Raw genomic sequence first — 18,237 nt, forward strand, 5'->3', positions numbered from 1 at the left:
CTTTTAGCTGCCTGCGTCGTATTTATTCTTTTTTTTTTTAAATTTTACTAGATGATGCCCGGGACTTCGTTCGCGTGGATTTAGATTTTTTTTAATCCCGCGGGAACTCTTTGATTTTTCGAGATAAATAGCGTATGTGCGTCCCCGGGATGCAAGCTGTCTCTGTACCAAATTTCGTTAAAATCGGTTGAACGGATGGGTCGTGAAAAGCTAGCATACAGACAGACCCTTTCGCATTTATAATACCTATTGTTAATTATTATACTCTCATTGTTGAGGGTCGTGACTCCTTTCCATTAATCATATAATGGTAGGAGTTTCCTCGGAATACTTAATAATGTGGAGGGTACCCAAATCCTTCCGCATACAACTCAACTGAACAAGGTTTCGGTTCTTAGGTTTTCAATTATTATTAATAATATCAGATGTCAGTTATAATAACCATGCTGAAGCACGGAAGAAGCAAGGCAAAAGGTCAAATTCGGGCCTCCAAAGTCGGTCACCCATCCAGTTACCGATTTGGGTCTACGTTGCTTAGCAATCGCTTTCTGTTCCGTTCATACTGTCTCCACTCTGCCTGCTCGTTGTACTCGTTGGTGAGCGATTCTATACATTATATTTCGTCCAAGGCCTTATACAGTCTTAAAAATACAAACCATAGTACATAGAGGCCCTTACACTGAAACTGAACAACAATATACGTGATTGTTTGTTTCTCAACCGGCGCGCCGGCGCAGGTACGGCATTACGCGAACCATCCGTAAACAACGGATGGCTCAGTAGGATGCTTTGCACACGAGGATTCGACTATCCGCAATTATGGCAGACTAGAAAACCTTATTCGCCAAGGTTTACGAAAGTAGGAGCACTGAACTTTACTTAGAGTGTTCCTACACCTAGGTACAATATTATGTACCTATACTAGGTTATGCTCGCGACTTTGTCTGCGTGGACTAAACAAATTTCAAACCCCTATTTCACCCCCCAGGGGTTAAATTTTCAAAAATCCTTTCTTAGCGGACGCCTGCGTCTATTTCAGACCGATCCGTCCAGTAGCTTGCGTTGATCAGTCAGTCAGTCAATCAGTCAGTCAATTATTCAGTCACTCAGTCAGTCAGTCAGTCACCTTTTCCTTTTATATATTTAGACTAGCTGATCTGCCACAGCTTTGTGGCAATTCAATCTTAGTGGCGACTATCATCATCTTCAACCCATCGCCAGCCCACTATTGAGTACGGGTCCCTTTTCAGAATGAGAAGACGAGAAGAATTTAGCCATAGTCCATACTCAATGAGAAAAGTCACTTTTTCAACTGAGGTTGTGCAAAACAAAAGGCCCAAAAAAGAAACAAGATATCGTATTTATTTGAAACTTTATTTTTTAACTGAACAAATGCAACTCGCCGAATTCACACGAGTCTTAAGTTCTACAAATTATTTTTATAACGAAGGTAAAATGCAATGCATCACTATTCTAAGAAATGTTTTCTTCTGGCCTACATCAGACATTATTCAATTAAGTAATAATTTTATCTAATGCTGGTGTCACATTAGACGCGAGAGGCGCGGGGGTCGCGTGCGCTTTTAAAACGTTCGCATCTCAAAAGTAGCAAATGCTTAAAATGTTGAATGCACCAACAAAATTTTTTGCAGAAACGCACCAAAGTGGATGCCGTCATCAGCCTATACATACTGTAGTAGTTTGACAGCAAACGTGTGACGCTAGCAATCACATGCGCATCTGATTGACTCCAACTCTTTTACAACCGTAGGTCGATTTCGGAAAACCTGCATCAATCATTATTACAATCGCAATTGTTGTGATTAGCTGAATTTATGGAATTCTTGATGCAGCAATGCATTGTAGCCAATAGTGAGCGAGCGTCAACCAATCAGAGGTGATTGCAAGTGTTACACTGTAGCTGTGGCTCAAATTCAGCCAATCACAAAAATGAGATTGAGATACATACATTATACGATCACAACTTTCATGCAAAAGGGCAGCACATCCTGTCTTGAATTGGTACTGACGGAACGTCATTCGTATTTTTTGTTCGTCTGCTGTAATATGCGACCAGCATAGAGAAATACCTAAAAAATAATATCCATTTTACCGACTTACATAAGCAAAAATGCCGGCTTATTCGAGATAATTTAATAAATAAATAATAAGTAGGACACACTACTATGAAATTTCTCTCGAATTTATTAGTTAGAAGAAACTGGTAAAGTCGTAATTTAATTGTGCAAGTCAATATTGTTTTGACCAACTGCTCCTTTACTATAGTTAATTATTATTATAATAAATGTACTTGTAAGTAGTTAAATATGCCATTAGTAATATCACAATTCAATGCTTAATTTTCTTTAAAAGTACCTACACAAATTACAAACTAAAAACAGATACAAAAAATAAAAAATTTCGTCTATTTTCACCAGGTAAAGTATGCCAAACACTCTTTAAGTACTTTTGTTTTGATTGTATTTTGAAAATTTCACTTTTATCTAGATAATAATTAACCGCTAGTGGACTTGGACTAATAAATACTTATTAATAGTTAAAAATATTCTAAATAATTAATTATTCTAAATCGATGTTTATCATTTTTTCTTACGCAATTATATACTAGGCTCAAGGCAGATTGCAGAAGAGCAAACGCGCCGCGCCGCGTCTTTTAAAATATCATCGTCCAAAATACTGCAAAATAAATTGAATTCAACTCTACCGCGCTATGTACATATTTGTGAAATACAAAGTCAGCAAAACAAAAACAAATACATAAGCGTCCATGAACACAAATGCATATCTTTTTCATTTTGCTTCACACTGTGGACATTGCGTCTTAGAAGATTCAGTTTATTTTGCAAAATTTTAGAATAAACGCGTCGCTTCACTTCGGCTCTACTGCAATACGCTTGAGCCTTTATAACGTGGTTGACAGCAGACCTCAAAGTCCACCAACGCTGAATTACCTCCCGTTTAATTACTTATAGAATTATGCTTAGGTATATTACAAAATAGCAACTAGGCAATGATGTAAATAGATAAGGCCCTCTTAAATAAAAAACTACTAGACCGTAATGCGCATGAATATGGGAAAACTAATAGTATTTTCATCTCTTATGAAATGTATGTCTGTTTTATAATGTTTTACTACGTACAACGGCATAGACCACCAACTACGACGGCATTATAATCATCAACCAAAAGCACATGTTAAGCTTTAAGTGTGCTGCCGATTTTTGACTAAATCAATCTCACTTTGCAAATCAGATTGATTTTAAGAGCATCATTCCATCTTACTTTTGTTAAAAAGCGGTCAACACCAAAAAGTAGTTTGTTGCCAAAGAAAATACATAAGTATTGTGAATTTTGTAAAACAGATATTTTTAAAAAGTGTGTGCATTTTCACTAACACGCTTAATGTGGAAGAGGCAGCTATCTATCTATATAAATAGATGGTATTAGATTTCTTGATAAATAAGTTACGGTTTAGGTAAAAGTTCATCAAACGGTATGGGTGCTACGATCTTGTTAGCAGTGTCAAGAAGAATTTTGGATACAGTCTTCTCGAGATAAGGCAGCATGGTTTTCAAGAATTCAACTCTGTTTTGGTGGATCGCCTCGTTTGTTGCATCTCCTGTAAAAATATTTGTAGCAATGTTAATTTAAGTAGAATAAACTAAATTAATGGGTCTAAATCTACTGCTATCCTTTTCCGCAAGCAACATTATGAAAGGGGCAGCAATAGATTTAGACGTGTCATTTTAGTTTAGAGTCTGTGTACAACGGAATTAGCCACATTATATTCGAACCCAAATCCTAAATCTAACTGAATTTAGGACCAATTTTTCAACCTGCTAATGAAATTTATTTTGATGTTTTGACAGTTTTTGTATTAAAAATCTGTTAATTAGATAGGTATTTATAACGCGTAAAGTTTAACGCCTCACGCGCCATTTTAACTATTTGTGTCAAATTTCATGTCAAAAGTACGATTTTTAGTCCTTATAATATTAAATGTGAATTATTGTACTTTTGACATGACAGTTGACCCATAGAGTTAAAATGGCGCGTGATGAGTCATAATATACGGACTATATATGTGAGTTTATTACTTATTAGTTGTAGCCCCAACTTAAATAGATTGCATGCCAACAGCTAGTTAGCCACGACCTATCTTAATAGCTAGATCGGTTTAAAATTGTTTTTGAATAACGAAATAGATTATTATCAATGTTATTAGTCAACTAAACACTTTTAAGTTTTAATGACTCATTTAATCTGAGTTAATCAAAACAACTAATAGATTTAAAAAAAATATTCGATTAAGAGAGATTCACCTGACAGCAGATTTCTGTTCCTATCTAATCGTACTAACTTTACATTTCAAATGAGAATCAAACTACGATTGTATGGAGTAAGTGACGGAGAGTACAACCATCTACTTTACTATCCTCTATCACTGAATCTCTTCCCTCTAATAACTTATTCCTGTAAACTACACCGTCATACATCAATTACCACCAGGTTAAGTCGTAGTCTCAGCCTTTTTTTATTGAGGTACTAAGTTTACTTAAACAGAAAAAACCTGCAAAGTGCGAGCCGCACTCGTGCACGGGTTCCGTACCATTATCTATAAAAACAGCAAAAAAAAATCACGTTTGTTGAATGGGAAATATTTATTTTATTCTGTTTGTTAGTATTTGTTGTCATAGCGGCAACAGAAATAAATCCCCTAAAAAGATTTCAACTGTCCAACTATCACGGTTCATGAGATACAGCCTGGTGACGGACGGACCGACAGACGGACGGACGGACAGCGGAGTCTTAGTAATAGAGTCCCGTTTTACTTTGGGTACGGAACCCTAAAAACGCTTTGACTATTATACCTACTTAGCTATAATATGAACAATAATAAAATACAAACCCAAAGCTTTGTTGCCGTTGAAGAGTCCTTCTAACCGGATGCGATAATCCTTGATGCCGATGTCAACCTTCAAGCTGGTAAACTCGAGGTACTGCTTGCCGTCGCGCATCACCAGGCGCGACCGCAACAGGATGTCGGCTTCGCATTTAACTGTAATCGCAACATTTTACTTTGGAAGTAACAAGATGTGATAGCCTAGTGGTTAGGATGTCCATCTTCTAATAGGAGGTCGGGGGTTCGATCCCGGGCATGCACCTCTAATTTTTCGGAGTTATATGCGTTTAAATTAATTAAATATCACTTGCTTTAACGTTGAAGGAAAACATCGTGAGGAAAGGTGTCTGAAGTCTACCAATCCGCACAGACTATGGCCAAAACCCTTCTCACTCTGAGAGGAGACCCGTGCCCTGTAGTGAGCCGGCTGCGGGTTGACCATGATGATGACTTTGGAATCATTTTTTGTAGGCAAACTGTCACCATGTCATAATTAAAAAATATGCAAATTCTTATAGGTAACATCTCGTATACCAAGAGATACCTAACAACACGCGCCAAGCGCAAGCTCGTATAACAGCTGCCAGAATGCTCTTGCTCTCTAATCAAATATGATTGTATCAAAGTACTTATTCAAAAGAAGTGGTACCAATTACCATTGTACACTTTTTGATTGCCAATTGTTGAATATGTAAAATCATTTATGTAATGGTGATATTATGCAAACTCGAAACTAAAGCTACGAGGTTTCCAAACTCGGCCTGGTTTAAGACGAGCCCACAACAAACCCAACCTGACTTGGTATTATCATAATATAATATCATAATCATCATCAGCTTTTATAAACGTCGTGTCCCAAAAGCTGATCCACGCGTCTGGTGACCCAAGAGCTGGTGCTTATTTCGCTCAACGGTTGAGCCTTGCCGTTCAGCGAGGTAATAGCGCCAGTGTTTTGGGCACAATGCCCATAAATGACCATTTGGACGGCGTATATTTATTGTAAATATGTATAAATTTTGTAGTGATAAGTTTTTTCTGTATGTATATAGATACTATATATAATTAGTATTTTTTTGTATTGAAATAAATAGTCTTTTTTAATCATCATAATATAGGTAATTACAATCATTATATTTTTTAGATTAAAAGATTGGCAAGCTGAAGTGACAGTGGGTTGGTTATTTCTGTCACAGAACAAAAAGCCCCTGGAGCAGATTGCTTATGGAGTGGATATCTCGTTCCAACAAGCGTAGGGTCCATGCTACGCTTACTTGTTTGAGGTCTTGATGGACCAATCCGATAGAAGGTGGCGCAGAACGGATGAATGAGAAAGTCGGGGGACCGTGTGTAGTGGCGTGCTCTCGAGCCTCTTATTCAGCAAAGGACGCGGTCAGCCTGATTGGTGGATAGATGAATATCAGCAGGTACCAATGTAAGTTACTAACCAGCATTAGCAACCAGGTTTCCTTCACCACGCAGTGGCAAAATCAGGATCTGCGTGTCGAGGTTGTAGCGACCGTCCAGATGAAGCCTCGGGAACCGGACGCGCCCGCGAATGGTGAGCGTGTCCAAGTCCACACTGTAATGGAAAAAGGTACATGATGACACACGTACAAAACGTGACTGCAGTGACGTGCGATGGTGGTCGCCGCTTTCATTGTGACGATCGACAGATCGTAATGTGTATGGTTCGTGACAGGGCCACGTGGCAATCGGAGTATGGGGCGGGGGACCGCCCCGAACACCCGCACTGTCCCGCACCGGGTTCACGCAAGGGATGTGCGGGTGTGCCATTGCCATGTTGACCTGTCGCGAATCAGTGTCCTACTAAAGCCTATAACGGCTATACCCACCATTGCTGCAGTGCTACAGTAGCCGGCAGTAAATATTGTAAGTACATCGACCTTTAGAAAGAGATTTCGGCTTCGTAGAGCGTTGTCTCTGTCACTCATGCCTACTATATGTGACGTTTAGTCGCTCTCAACGACAGAGACAGAGCTCTACAAAATCGATATCTCTTTCTAAAGGTCTGCCGGGTACTGTACTCATCTAAACTATTGTGCGGAGTGAGTCTTCCGTACCTGTAAGGACCTATTCTATTACCTCACTATTCAATGGCATTAGTTTTTCGCGTTCACTAGACACCTTTCCGTTTTATCTGAGTTTAAAATTTTTAAAGTGCCATCTATCGTATATCATTACCATAAAATAAATAAAATAGGAGGTACTTATTACGATTGATCATATTATGATATTGATCATATCATCATAATTGAAAAGATTACAGTATGAGAAACATCTACTTACAAAAAAAGCACACTACTTCTCATAGATGGCGTAACCGTATCGTAACTTTGAAATATCAGTCAAATAGTACAGAATAATAATATAACAAATCTACGATAGGCTGACATACATAAATGTAAAAGCCTGTTAATAAAAGATTTAAAAAATAAATAAAATAAATCCACGATACAATCATGTAATGCAGAATTTCTGCTAACAATAATTACTTAGCTCTAAGTGCTACAGGAGTCAGGGCATCCAAGAAAATGTACTGGTCAGCACTAAATTAGACTTGCAAGATATACGAGTACGACTGTATAAAATCACGTTTGTTGTATGGGAGCCCCCTTACATATTTAATTTATTCTGTTTTTTGGTATTTGTTGTTATAGCGGCAACAGAAATACATCATCTATGCAAATTTCAACTATCTAACTGTCACGGTTCATGAGATACAGCCTGATGACCGACAGACAGACGGACGTACAATGGAGTCTTAATAATATGGTCCCGTTTTATCCTTTGGGTACGGAATCCTAATACTTATTAATAGTTAAATATATGGCAGAACCACTCACGAAATACTTTTGATGCTAAAGTTTCCAGCTCCTGATACTTTCACATCTTTTCCAGAAGCCTTCAGTGGGACCAAGTCACCACTCACTGCTATTATCTGAAAAAACCCATTATAAGAATCAGTGTCAGACTGAACTATGCTTTAAGAGCATACAATGACATACAAAACGCCGCAGAAAGTAATGTACTTGTGTGTGCCTTTAGAATGACATTTCGGCTTTGTAGAGCGTTGTCTTTGTCACTCATACCTATGTGACGTTTTGTCGGTCTCAACGACAAAGACCAAAAAAAAAAAATCTACAAAAATCTGCTATCTCTTTCTAAAGGTCGATGTACATTACTTTAACCCTAATATACTTACATATATAGTGGTTCGCCCTTGCACCTTATAATGATTGCATTCATCTGTGCAAAGTTTACGTCCTGAATGCTGACATTTCCTACTCAGATAAAAGGCTGAGTAGAAAAAGTAGCAAGTTCACGGATTTGTCGATATCTTACGATCGGATTGTAATTCAAATATTATATTACATACAATATCAATAAATTACAAGGAAAGCATCCAAATATCGTACTAAATTATGTTTTATTCAACATACTATCTACATTTATAATGATACTAGCTGATGCCCACGACTTCGACAGCGTGTTGTAACGTAAAGATAAAGCTAAATGCATACACATGTTCCCATCAATTACCTCTGGAATGTAAAAAGGCTCCAAACTTGGCACGTTGAGCTCAGGAATGCCGGAGATGAGTTGCGGTCGCAGGCTCTCGATCGAGTTTCGGACGCAACTTGCGACGGTGCTTTGATCTCGTCTGCATATTTTGATGTATTCCGCTGAAAATATAGCGTACTGTCAAAAATTAACAGAATTGCGTGTATCTGCTCTAGGCTCACTCCGCAGACATGTTTTTAGCGACTCTTGTCACGGCAATTCAGCTCGCACAGCGCTGCGGCACAGTTCACAACCGTTTAGACTTTAGAGAACTTCTAACAAAACATCGAGGCTTTGACGTCACTGGCAGGTGTCAAATGTAATAACATAGCCATAAAGTTGCCCTACTTTTCTTTGATTTTGCGTCACCATAGCCTAATATTTCATATTACATATCGGTTTGATTAAACCGACTGTTCCCTCACTCTAGTTCACTCTGTAACGTGTGACGAAAAATGGGCATGTGTCCAGTTCAGGGACGCAATCGATTTATGTAGCAAATTTCGTCAAAACTGGCTATGCTGATGGGCCGTGAAAAGTTGGCAGACAGACGGACAGACATGCACACTTTCGCATTTATAACATTAGTATGGATATAACTATGGATTTTTACTCATAGATAGAGATCGTAGTTCTTAGTGAATTGAAATGTGATTTTCCCTGTCATACAGAAAGATAATTTAACGAGGAAACTTTTGAAGTGTAGCACGTTACAATTCGATACAAGAGTCTCAAGTACCTAAGTTTTACTGTACAAAGACGGGGAGATTTAGCATAAGAATATTAAATACTATAATTTGTGGTATCGTTGTTAAAAAGTTGTCTGATACAAAAGACATCAACGCGGGTGCATTTATAATGATTATTAATCCATCGAAAACTTAATAATTTTGTTTTAATCTTTTTATGAGTACTCACTCAGTATTTTGAATATAACGTGTGCTATAAAATTGTTGCAAAAATAGTTTTTTTTCGCATAATAATTTAAACATCTCTCAGTAGTAAATTTGTATTTTCAAATCATCGTTTTCAGTACCTATTTGAATTCTGCTAAAATTTTCACGCATTTCAGTATTTTAGTATTTCAAAATCAGTTTTCTTGAAACCGTTTCTTTTCACTCGTTTAAAAAATCGCAGGGAGCCACTGGATTCAGGCGGCGCAAGACCTGGGAGTATTGAAGTCTCTAAAAGAGTCTCTATATGTCCAGAACTGAACGTCTATCGGTTGATGATAATAGATGATGATAAAAAAAAAAAAAAAGTATATTTGAACTAGCTTATGCCCGCAACTTCATCCGCGTCGACTACACAATTTTCGAACCTCTATTTTACCTCTATCCGTCCAGTAGTGTGAGCTGTGCGTTGATAGATCAGTCAGTCAGTCAGTCATCTTTTCCTGTTATATATATAGAAGATTAGAGTAAATTGCAAAATTTCGCGATTCTAACTTCAAAACTGACAGACTTTCATACAAACTTCAAACCCCTATTTTACCCCATTAGGGGTTGCATTTCAAAAATCCTTAGCAGGTGTCTACGTCATAACAGTTATCTGCATGCCAAATTTTAGCCCAATCCGTCCAGTAGTTTGAGCTGTACGTTGATAGATCAGTCAGTCAGCCAGTCACCCTTTCGTTTTATATATTTAGATATATCCGCGGACACATGCTAGTATTTACTAATCGGGCTATGAGTACATTGAACGGAAGCTGCACTGGGCATAATCAACGTGTTTAGCATTGCTCGTGGATATTACATCTACTTATCCTTAAGAAAACAATACGTCGATGTGTAATTTCAATAAAGTTACTAAAATTAGACGACACGTTTACGTGACGTGTTATATAATTAACTAGCGACCCACCCCGGCATCGCACGGGTGCAATGTAAATACTAATGTGGTGTCAGTGTGGAATTGTTTTCAAAAGAATAAGTATTTTCGATATAAGCTCTCACTCGGCTTGATTTCTTCCGACATCTCGATTAATTATTATCGTCATATTTCAACAAATTAACACAAAACAATATATTCTATGCATATTAGGTACCTAATAAACCTGTCTCTCTAATCACTCTATCTATGTTGCGTAGTTTAAAAGATCTTTGCTTTATACTAGAGCGACTTTGTTTTACACTATGTAGAGATTTTTGGCAGTGCATACCTACTTATTAAACTTGAGTATTATATTTGAGTTGTTTTACCTTCATCGGCATCCTACACATTTCTACTACATCCTATACTGAGTACTATAATCAGTATAGGATGCCGCTAGCCGTTCTTCAGTAATTTCAAGTTTCAGTAAACGATAAGACGCAGCTCGCAGCGTAGTGGACTATGGTCTAACTAACGTCCTGAGAGGAGTCTCTACTGAGCACGGACTCCACGGGACGCGAGTCTACTGGCCGGCGATAGGTTGAAAAGATGATTATGATGATGTATGCTAATGAAATGATATAAATGCAAAATTAATCGTATATAATTATATAGGAACTATGTTCTATATAGATATTATGTTATTCATTGGTTGTTGTTATGTTGATAATTATTTTTGATATATGTATAAACAGCTTCATATGAATAGATTTTATATAGTAGCCAGTAGACAAAGAAATGTATAATAGGTACTCTGATTTATTATTAACAATATACATATAATATTTTAAATCTGGAACTGTTCATTCATTTTGTTTTTTTTTTACTACTTACTAAGTACATGTCAAAAGAAATTTTGTATAGAGATAGAATCCTCGACACGGAATTTTTGATCCCGGTAAATCAAAATGTTTCCAGAAGATTTTTAAGAACCTCGCAGACTTCATGATAGCTTATAGTCATCAAATTTATCAACAGCTATTAAAAAACTCTGGAAAAATTCTTAAATGGGGATAGACCATTACAATTATGCAACTCAAAAGTAGGTTACGGTACAAGGCTAGAGTTTTTACGCTGGCTGATTTCCATTTGACCTCTGTAAACCATGAGATGTTTTCATTGTTGGCCAGAAAAGACAACTCTTATGTCCCACTAAATATTATTGTAAGGAAAAACTATCAATGCTTATGTGAAGGTTTTGTTTATTTAAAGAAAACAATGGTTCATCTGTGGGTTCCATAAAGGACCACTCACCACACCATACAATATAGCCAGCGTTCCAATTTAAAACATACTCCTTTTTCGAACAAGTTACGAATAATACAGCTTGGTTACTTTTTAGAGTCCTGTACCCGAAGGGTGCTAACGGGACCCTAGCCTCCGCTGTCCGTCCGTCCATCTGTCCGTCCGTCATATTTTTAACATGAACGTCACGCCTTTGTACGGAAGGTGAATAATAACGTCACAATCCGTAAACGACAATTTTTTTAACTTTTTTAACATAAAAATAGAGTGATTTCTGCGGGAAAATAATTTTTATGTTAAAAAATTGAAAAATATTTGTTGTTTACGCCTTGTGACGTCATTAGTCGCGTTTCGTATTAATAACTTAATAATTAATTATTTTAAAAATGAATATAAACCATGATTTTTTTAAATTATTCTTTTTAAAAATGAATTCTAGCCCCATAAACTAGCGCTATACAAAAAATCACGTCATTTTATTTATACAGTCCAAGACCCTATTGGTTAAACGAATGGGCCGTGTAATAGACAGACACACTTTCGCATTTATAATATTAGTATCGAAGTACCTATTGCTTAGGTAACTGAAACTATCAAGACTGGTTTAAATTTTGACCTTATACATACTACATAGGTTCCGGTAACAATTTTCGCGGTAGGATGTGTTTTGCATAACGTACCTACTTACTTAGTTAATAAATAGGAAACTTGTAAAATAATCATAATTTGAACCAGTTGTAGTATATTGATACTTTTCCGCTTATTTTTTTTCCTGTATATATCTAGTAGGTATAAATGAACTCACGTGATGATAATATAATTTAATGAGACTTTGTTGCTGATTACTTGTACTTGAGTACTTGGTTAAACTTTAAAGGAAAGTAGACCGAAGTAAAATAACTAAACTTAGCTGATTTTCAGAGTCACAGTTTTCAAAGTCATTGAGAGATTCACTTGAAAACATTGTTACGTATGGTGCCTTAAACTAGCTTATAGACATTGAATTATTATGTACTAACGTTTATAAACTTTTCTGTGTTGTATAAAAATTAAAAAAAATTATAGACAGCCAATCACCAATTTTCATGGATATAGCTTGAAAAATGACCAACTATCATCCCTTATTTAATTTTTAGGGGGTTTAAGTTTACCCCTAAAAAAACTCCAAAAATGGTGAAACACGTATTTCCGTTAATTTTTCCAACAATCTAAATACCATTTTTCACTTTCCCCTATTTAACTCCTTTAGTGGTGGAATTTCCAAAAGTCTTTTCTTGAATGCCTACGTTATAAAAAAAAACTACTGTCAAAATTTCAAGTTTTGGTAGATCAGTAAATCAGTCAGGAGTCAGGCGAAGACTTTTTATAAGTATAATATAATAAGGTGTAGATGGCTTAGAATATTTTATATGTATTAAGTACATAGAACTTATATAAGTATTAACTATAAGATATTATTATTTTCTTAGACCTTTATCACTTTGTAATACAATTTCGAGGAAATCTGAATGCTGAGAGAAGAAGACAAGCCGGAGGCAAAAGATAGTAAACTACAAAAAGCTACGTTCCCTCAATGAGTTAATTATTCATTGAGCAAAAAACAGTCATTAATATAGTGTACGTAAATCCTTATAAGAATAATATCTTTCATTGACTCTCCAAAAAAGTGGAAGATGAGTGTAATTAGCATACTATTACTTATTTATAAGATGATTAAATTAACACTTTAGAATATGTTTTTACCTGAATGCCTTAATTAAGATTGTATCAGTTTCCAATTTATCTTCCGTATGTCTTGCGTAGGATAATAAAAAAATATATGTATAAATGCAGAGAATCTTATTAAAGACATAAAAGAGACAAGCAACTGAAAAACTTAATTTCGTGTACAACAACATTGTTAAACTGAATTATAAGACAAAATAAAAAAGCCAGTTTATTTATTTATTGAAAACAAAGTTTCGAAGTTTTTCACCCGGATAGGAATATTTAAAAGCTGTCTTACATATATATATATTCTTCTTGGTATGTAAAAACGTGGTAATATTAATTAGTGTATAAGAATCCTTCCGCCTGAATTCTGCCCACGGATTATATATTCTGAGGCCACGGCGGAGAATTTCAACACAGAATTATGGTATAAGGTACCACAACTAAATGGGTACCTACATACCACGATTAACTTGATGGTTTTATTCGTCGATATTTCAACCCAATTGCACGGGTCGTGGTCACGACGGGCCTGCAGTGCTGCGAGAGATGAAGTTCTAGCTGTCATGGGCAGTTTTCAGTAGCGAACTACCCTCTTTCTTGTTCTTTTCTAACTCTTGTTAAAATGTTCTCAAAGGTGTGTGAACTCTACCAATCCGCACATGGCCAGCGTGGTAGACTATGGCCAAAACCGTTCTCACTCTGACAGGAGACCCGTGTTCTGCAGTGAACCGGCAATAGGTTGATCGTGATGATGACATTAAATATGTAAACATATTTCGTTTCAATGTCTTCAACAATTTATACCATCATCATCATCATCATCGTTTCATCACATTCACAGACCTTTGAGAACATTATGGAGAACTCTCAGGCATGCAGGTTTCCTCACGATGTTTTCCTTCACCGTTAAAGCAAGTGATATTTAATTGCTTAAAACGCACATAACTCCGAAAAGTTAGAGGTGCGTGCCCGGGATCGAACCCCCGAGCTCCGACTAGGAGGCGGACGTCTTAACCACTAGCGCTTTTATTGTACCTAATGTACCATATTTAATGTAATGTAAGACAACTTTATGTCAAGACTCTACCACTTCGGAATTCAGACTCTACTGAGAAGAGCCGAAAAGAAACTTGACAGTCACTCATACATTGATTATGTACATCCCAAGTCAATGTAGGTACTTTCCCGTAAAATAAGAATATTACCTTTAGTTTTATGATTATACATTACTTACCTACTAAACAATAATAGGCGGCCGTAAGTACTACGGTAGGCACGAGTGTAACATATTATTGTTTGTTTGAATAGAATGAAACATTAAACTACATCAATTTGGAACGTGGTAGAAATACCAATGATACCTGCCTAGGTAAACAAGGCATGAAGAATAAACATGATTCTTGTAAGGATGCTTCATAATTTAAAGTGGAAGTAAGTACCTACCTGCCGCACAATATGTGATATGACAAACGGAAAATAAAATAAACGTCTAACCACATCATCATCATCATCATCATCGCCGGCCCACTACAGACTACTCACGCACGGGTCTCCTCTCAGAATGGGAAGGATCCACGCAGCCTAGTGCAGATTGGCAGACTTCACAAACTTTTAACATCATTATGGAGAACTATCAGGAATGCTGGTTTCCTCGCGATGTAAGTAATATAACGAAATTTTGCAACTAATTACGAGTTTTATGCGCGCAAACCACTTGTACACATTAATTAGACTAAATTGAACTCAATAAGAATGCAACAACCACATAATAACGCTTTTAGATGTTTTAATGCAATTATTTTACGGAGCCGTTAATACTATTTATTTATTTTTATTTATTAATGAAATTGGTTTTATCACAAGTTTGAACTCATAGCCTTACCCTTCAAAGCAAAATTAATTGATTCAAGGTAACACTGAAATAAGTAAAGTAATCGATTAAGCAAATAACAAATCAAATACCACATCAAGATCAATATTATTAGATACATAACTATTGAAACTATGTACACAAAGAGCTAACTAATTCATCAACAGATCCTTTTGAAGAGAGTTGCTTTGATCAACTGTTTTTCTTATTACAACAAATCATTAACAATTTTATATTTAGGTACCTACTAAACTATTGAAATTATTGGCATCTAGGTACTTAGGTATGTACTTAGCTGCCAATTCATCAATTCTTCAGGGTCTTTTGAAGAGAACTGCTTTGATCAACAGTTTTTCTTATTATAACAAATCATTACATTACCAATTTAATATTTAGGTATTAAACTATTGAAATTATTGGAATCTAAGGTACTTAGGTAGGTATACTTAGCTGCCAATTCATCAATTCTTCAGGGTCTTTTAAAGAGAACTAACTGCCTTGGTAATTTAAAATGAACAACTGTATTTATTGTTGAAATGCACCGATTGATGCAGAGTTCAAAGGTTAATTACTAATGTTGGATTCTATGTCAAATTTATCTGTAGATTTGTATAATATTTATAGTGATTAAATAAGGAATAGATTTAAGTTTTATTGTAACATTTTCATTTAGAAAAGTCATAATAAATCGTCCGATAAACTTACCAAGAATAAAATTTATGTCATATATTGAATAAACGTAATAAATAATTATTGTGTATTTTCCACTTTAGTGAGCATAGAGCGGAAAGTGTATCATTAGGTAATAGCTTAATAAACAAATAGCTATCAATCAAACAATTAAGCAAAACACTCACGTATTTGCGCTAAGAGTCCGCCAGTGATGACACTCAGCAGAACGAGAATTGAAACTGAACTGTAAACCATTTTTTCCTATAAGCGTTTACGAGATATTCAGTCTACGACAACACGAGCACTAAGCATCGACCAGACAAACCAATAGTTTTATATAGCTTAAGAAGTGTCTGATTATGTATTATCAAGGTGAGGAAATGAGCGTAAGAAATTAAACCTGAAAGGACATTTATTGCTCTGCGAATTATCGCTTCTTATTTTTTGAAAAGTCGTGGGATTTTTTGTTACCCTACCTGTGCCTACAGTCGTAGAGGTAGCGCGCACCACACGGTGCGTGCGGCGAGTTGCGGTGCGTTTTAAAATCCGTAACTTTGAATTTAAATGTATGAAAATCCGGTGCGGAATTAATTACGCAGTGCGCACGCTTCTATGTAGTCTATGTAGTGTAGAAGTACCTGAGTAACCGACATAGCTCAGAGCGAAGCTGATGTGGCAATGGACAGGATACATAGTTCGACAAACCGATAGACGTTGGGGTCTGGAATGGCGACCTCGCACCGGAAAGAGCAACATTGGAAGACCCTCCACTATAGGTGGACGAACGACATCAGGCGAGTCGAGGGAGCTGCTGGATTCAGGCGGCGCAAGATGGTCATGTAGAAGTCCCTACTCCCTACAAGAGATCTATGTCCCAGCAGTGGAGGTCTATCGATTGGTGATGATGATGATGATGCGAAAATTATGATTATCCTCCTAATCTTGCAAATCTACGACAGTTTTTGTTATGACGTCACTGATTAGCCGTCATTTCCGTCCATTGTCACAACTGGTAACATATAAACGTTTTATCCTATTGATTCGAAGTACAAATTATTTAGGTATGGTGGGAAAAAAATCTATTGGATTTGAAGAGAAAAGTTCTTTAGTATAAGTCCCGCAAATTGCTATTGCGCTGGAACCATGTCTCATTAACATCGAAATGACATCATTTTGACGTCGCCCGAAATAAAAATAGACCATCAGCAAAAAAAATTGTACTGGTTGCTCGAAACTTCAGTCTAGTACTGACGTCACTAAAATGGCAATCACGCGTATTAGCAATTTGCGGAACTTATATTGTTCGCATTGTGATTTGAAACACAATGAAACGTAAAACCGACACCAGCGACACTAAAATAAAAAGACACAAACATATACCTACATCTTAGATTTACTTGCGAGAGAATGCCATATAGATTTACATTATAAAGGTTTTTTCTAAGTTTAGATACAAGTTAGTCTTTGACTGCAACCTCACCAGTTGGTAAGTGATGATGGAATCTAAGATCGAAGCGGGCAAACCTGGAAGGAGCATGGCAAGTTTTATTAAACTCACACCCGTTTAATTTCAACACGGCACCGTACCGGAATGGCAAAGTGCCAGGCAGCTCGGCTTTGCCGGTAGGGTGGTAACTAGCCACGGCCGAAGCCTCCCACTAGACCAGACTAGAGATATTTTAGAAATTATAAAATGCCAAACTCCTGCCTAGAACTCCCACTAATAAGACCACAGCGCTTACCACTAACCCAGGGAGGGCATAAAAAGGCCATAAAAGTATTTCGCGGTTTTTCGTATTATGTCATACTTAATAGTTAGATACCAGTTTTCAGGTCAGAGTAGGTACTCAAAGATTATCGAAACATCAAGAAGAATTCAGAATAGAATATTCTGGATTTTTTCTTATATAATATATTCCATATTCACTGTAGTCTTATATGTAATTACTTTTTAATTTTTAAATCCATTAACTAATAAGTAATAATAAACACCAACAAACATTTGGTTTATCGAATGATTTATTTTAAATTACCGAAGCGATAAGGTGTACAGTCAATATAAATAAATATACAACAATTTTTAAAATTAAAACCTCGCAAACCGAACCTGAGATTTAGGTATAGAAATGTAGAGGTGTAGAAACGACGACATGTTTTTGTATTCCTGATTAAATTCATCAATGAACGAACACAGTAAAGTTTCTAAGGACTCAATCCTTTGAGTTTGCAAGTCTACTAAATACAGAAAAATAAACTGTTATGGATTTTAAAATAATATTTAATTCATAACATCAAATAGGTTATAGTGCATTCTTAGGTTTACCACTTTTACTATATGAATCGCTTCATGTTTTCAACA

The 18,237-nt window shown here is 36.3% G+C and overlaps 1 protein-coding gene across 1 annotated transcript; it reads right to left on the reverse strand.

Moving 5' to 3' along the window:
• Positions 1-1,355: 1,355 nt before the first annotated feature.
• On the reverse strand, positions 1,356-16,214 carry LOC117996889 (circadian clock-controlled protein daywake-like). Its single transcript, XM_034985028.2, has 6 exons — positions 16,064-16,214; positions 8,486-8,628; positions 7,789-7,883; positions 6,370-6,503; positions 4,931-5,080; positions 1,356-3,640 (listed from the first exon to the last, which is right to left on the reverse strand). Exons 1-6 carry the CDS (start codon positions 16,131-16,133, stop codon positions 3,486-3,488), a joined length of 747 nt encoding a protein of 248 aa, XP_034840919.1. The 5' UTR covers positions 16,134-16,214; the 3' UTR covers positions 1,356-3,485.
• Between the last annotated feature and the right edge of the window lie 2,023 nt (positions 16,215-18,237).

This window comes from Maniola hyperantus, chromosome 4 (genome assembly GCF_902806685.2).
Source record: "Maniola hyperantus chromosome 4, iAphHyp1.2, whole genome shotgun sequence".
Lineage (NCBI taxonomy): Eukaryota > Metazoa > Arthropoda > Insecta > Lepidoptera > Nymphalidae > Maniola > Maniola hyperantus.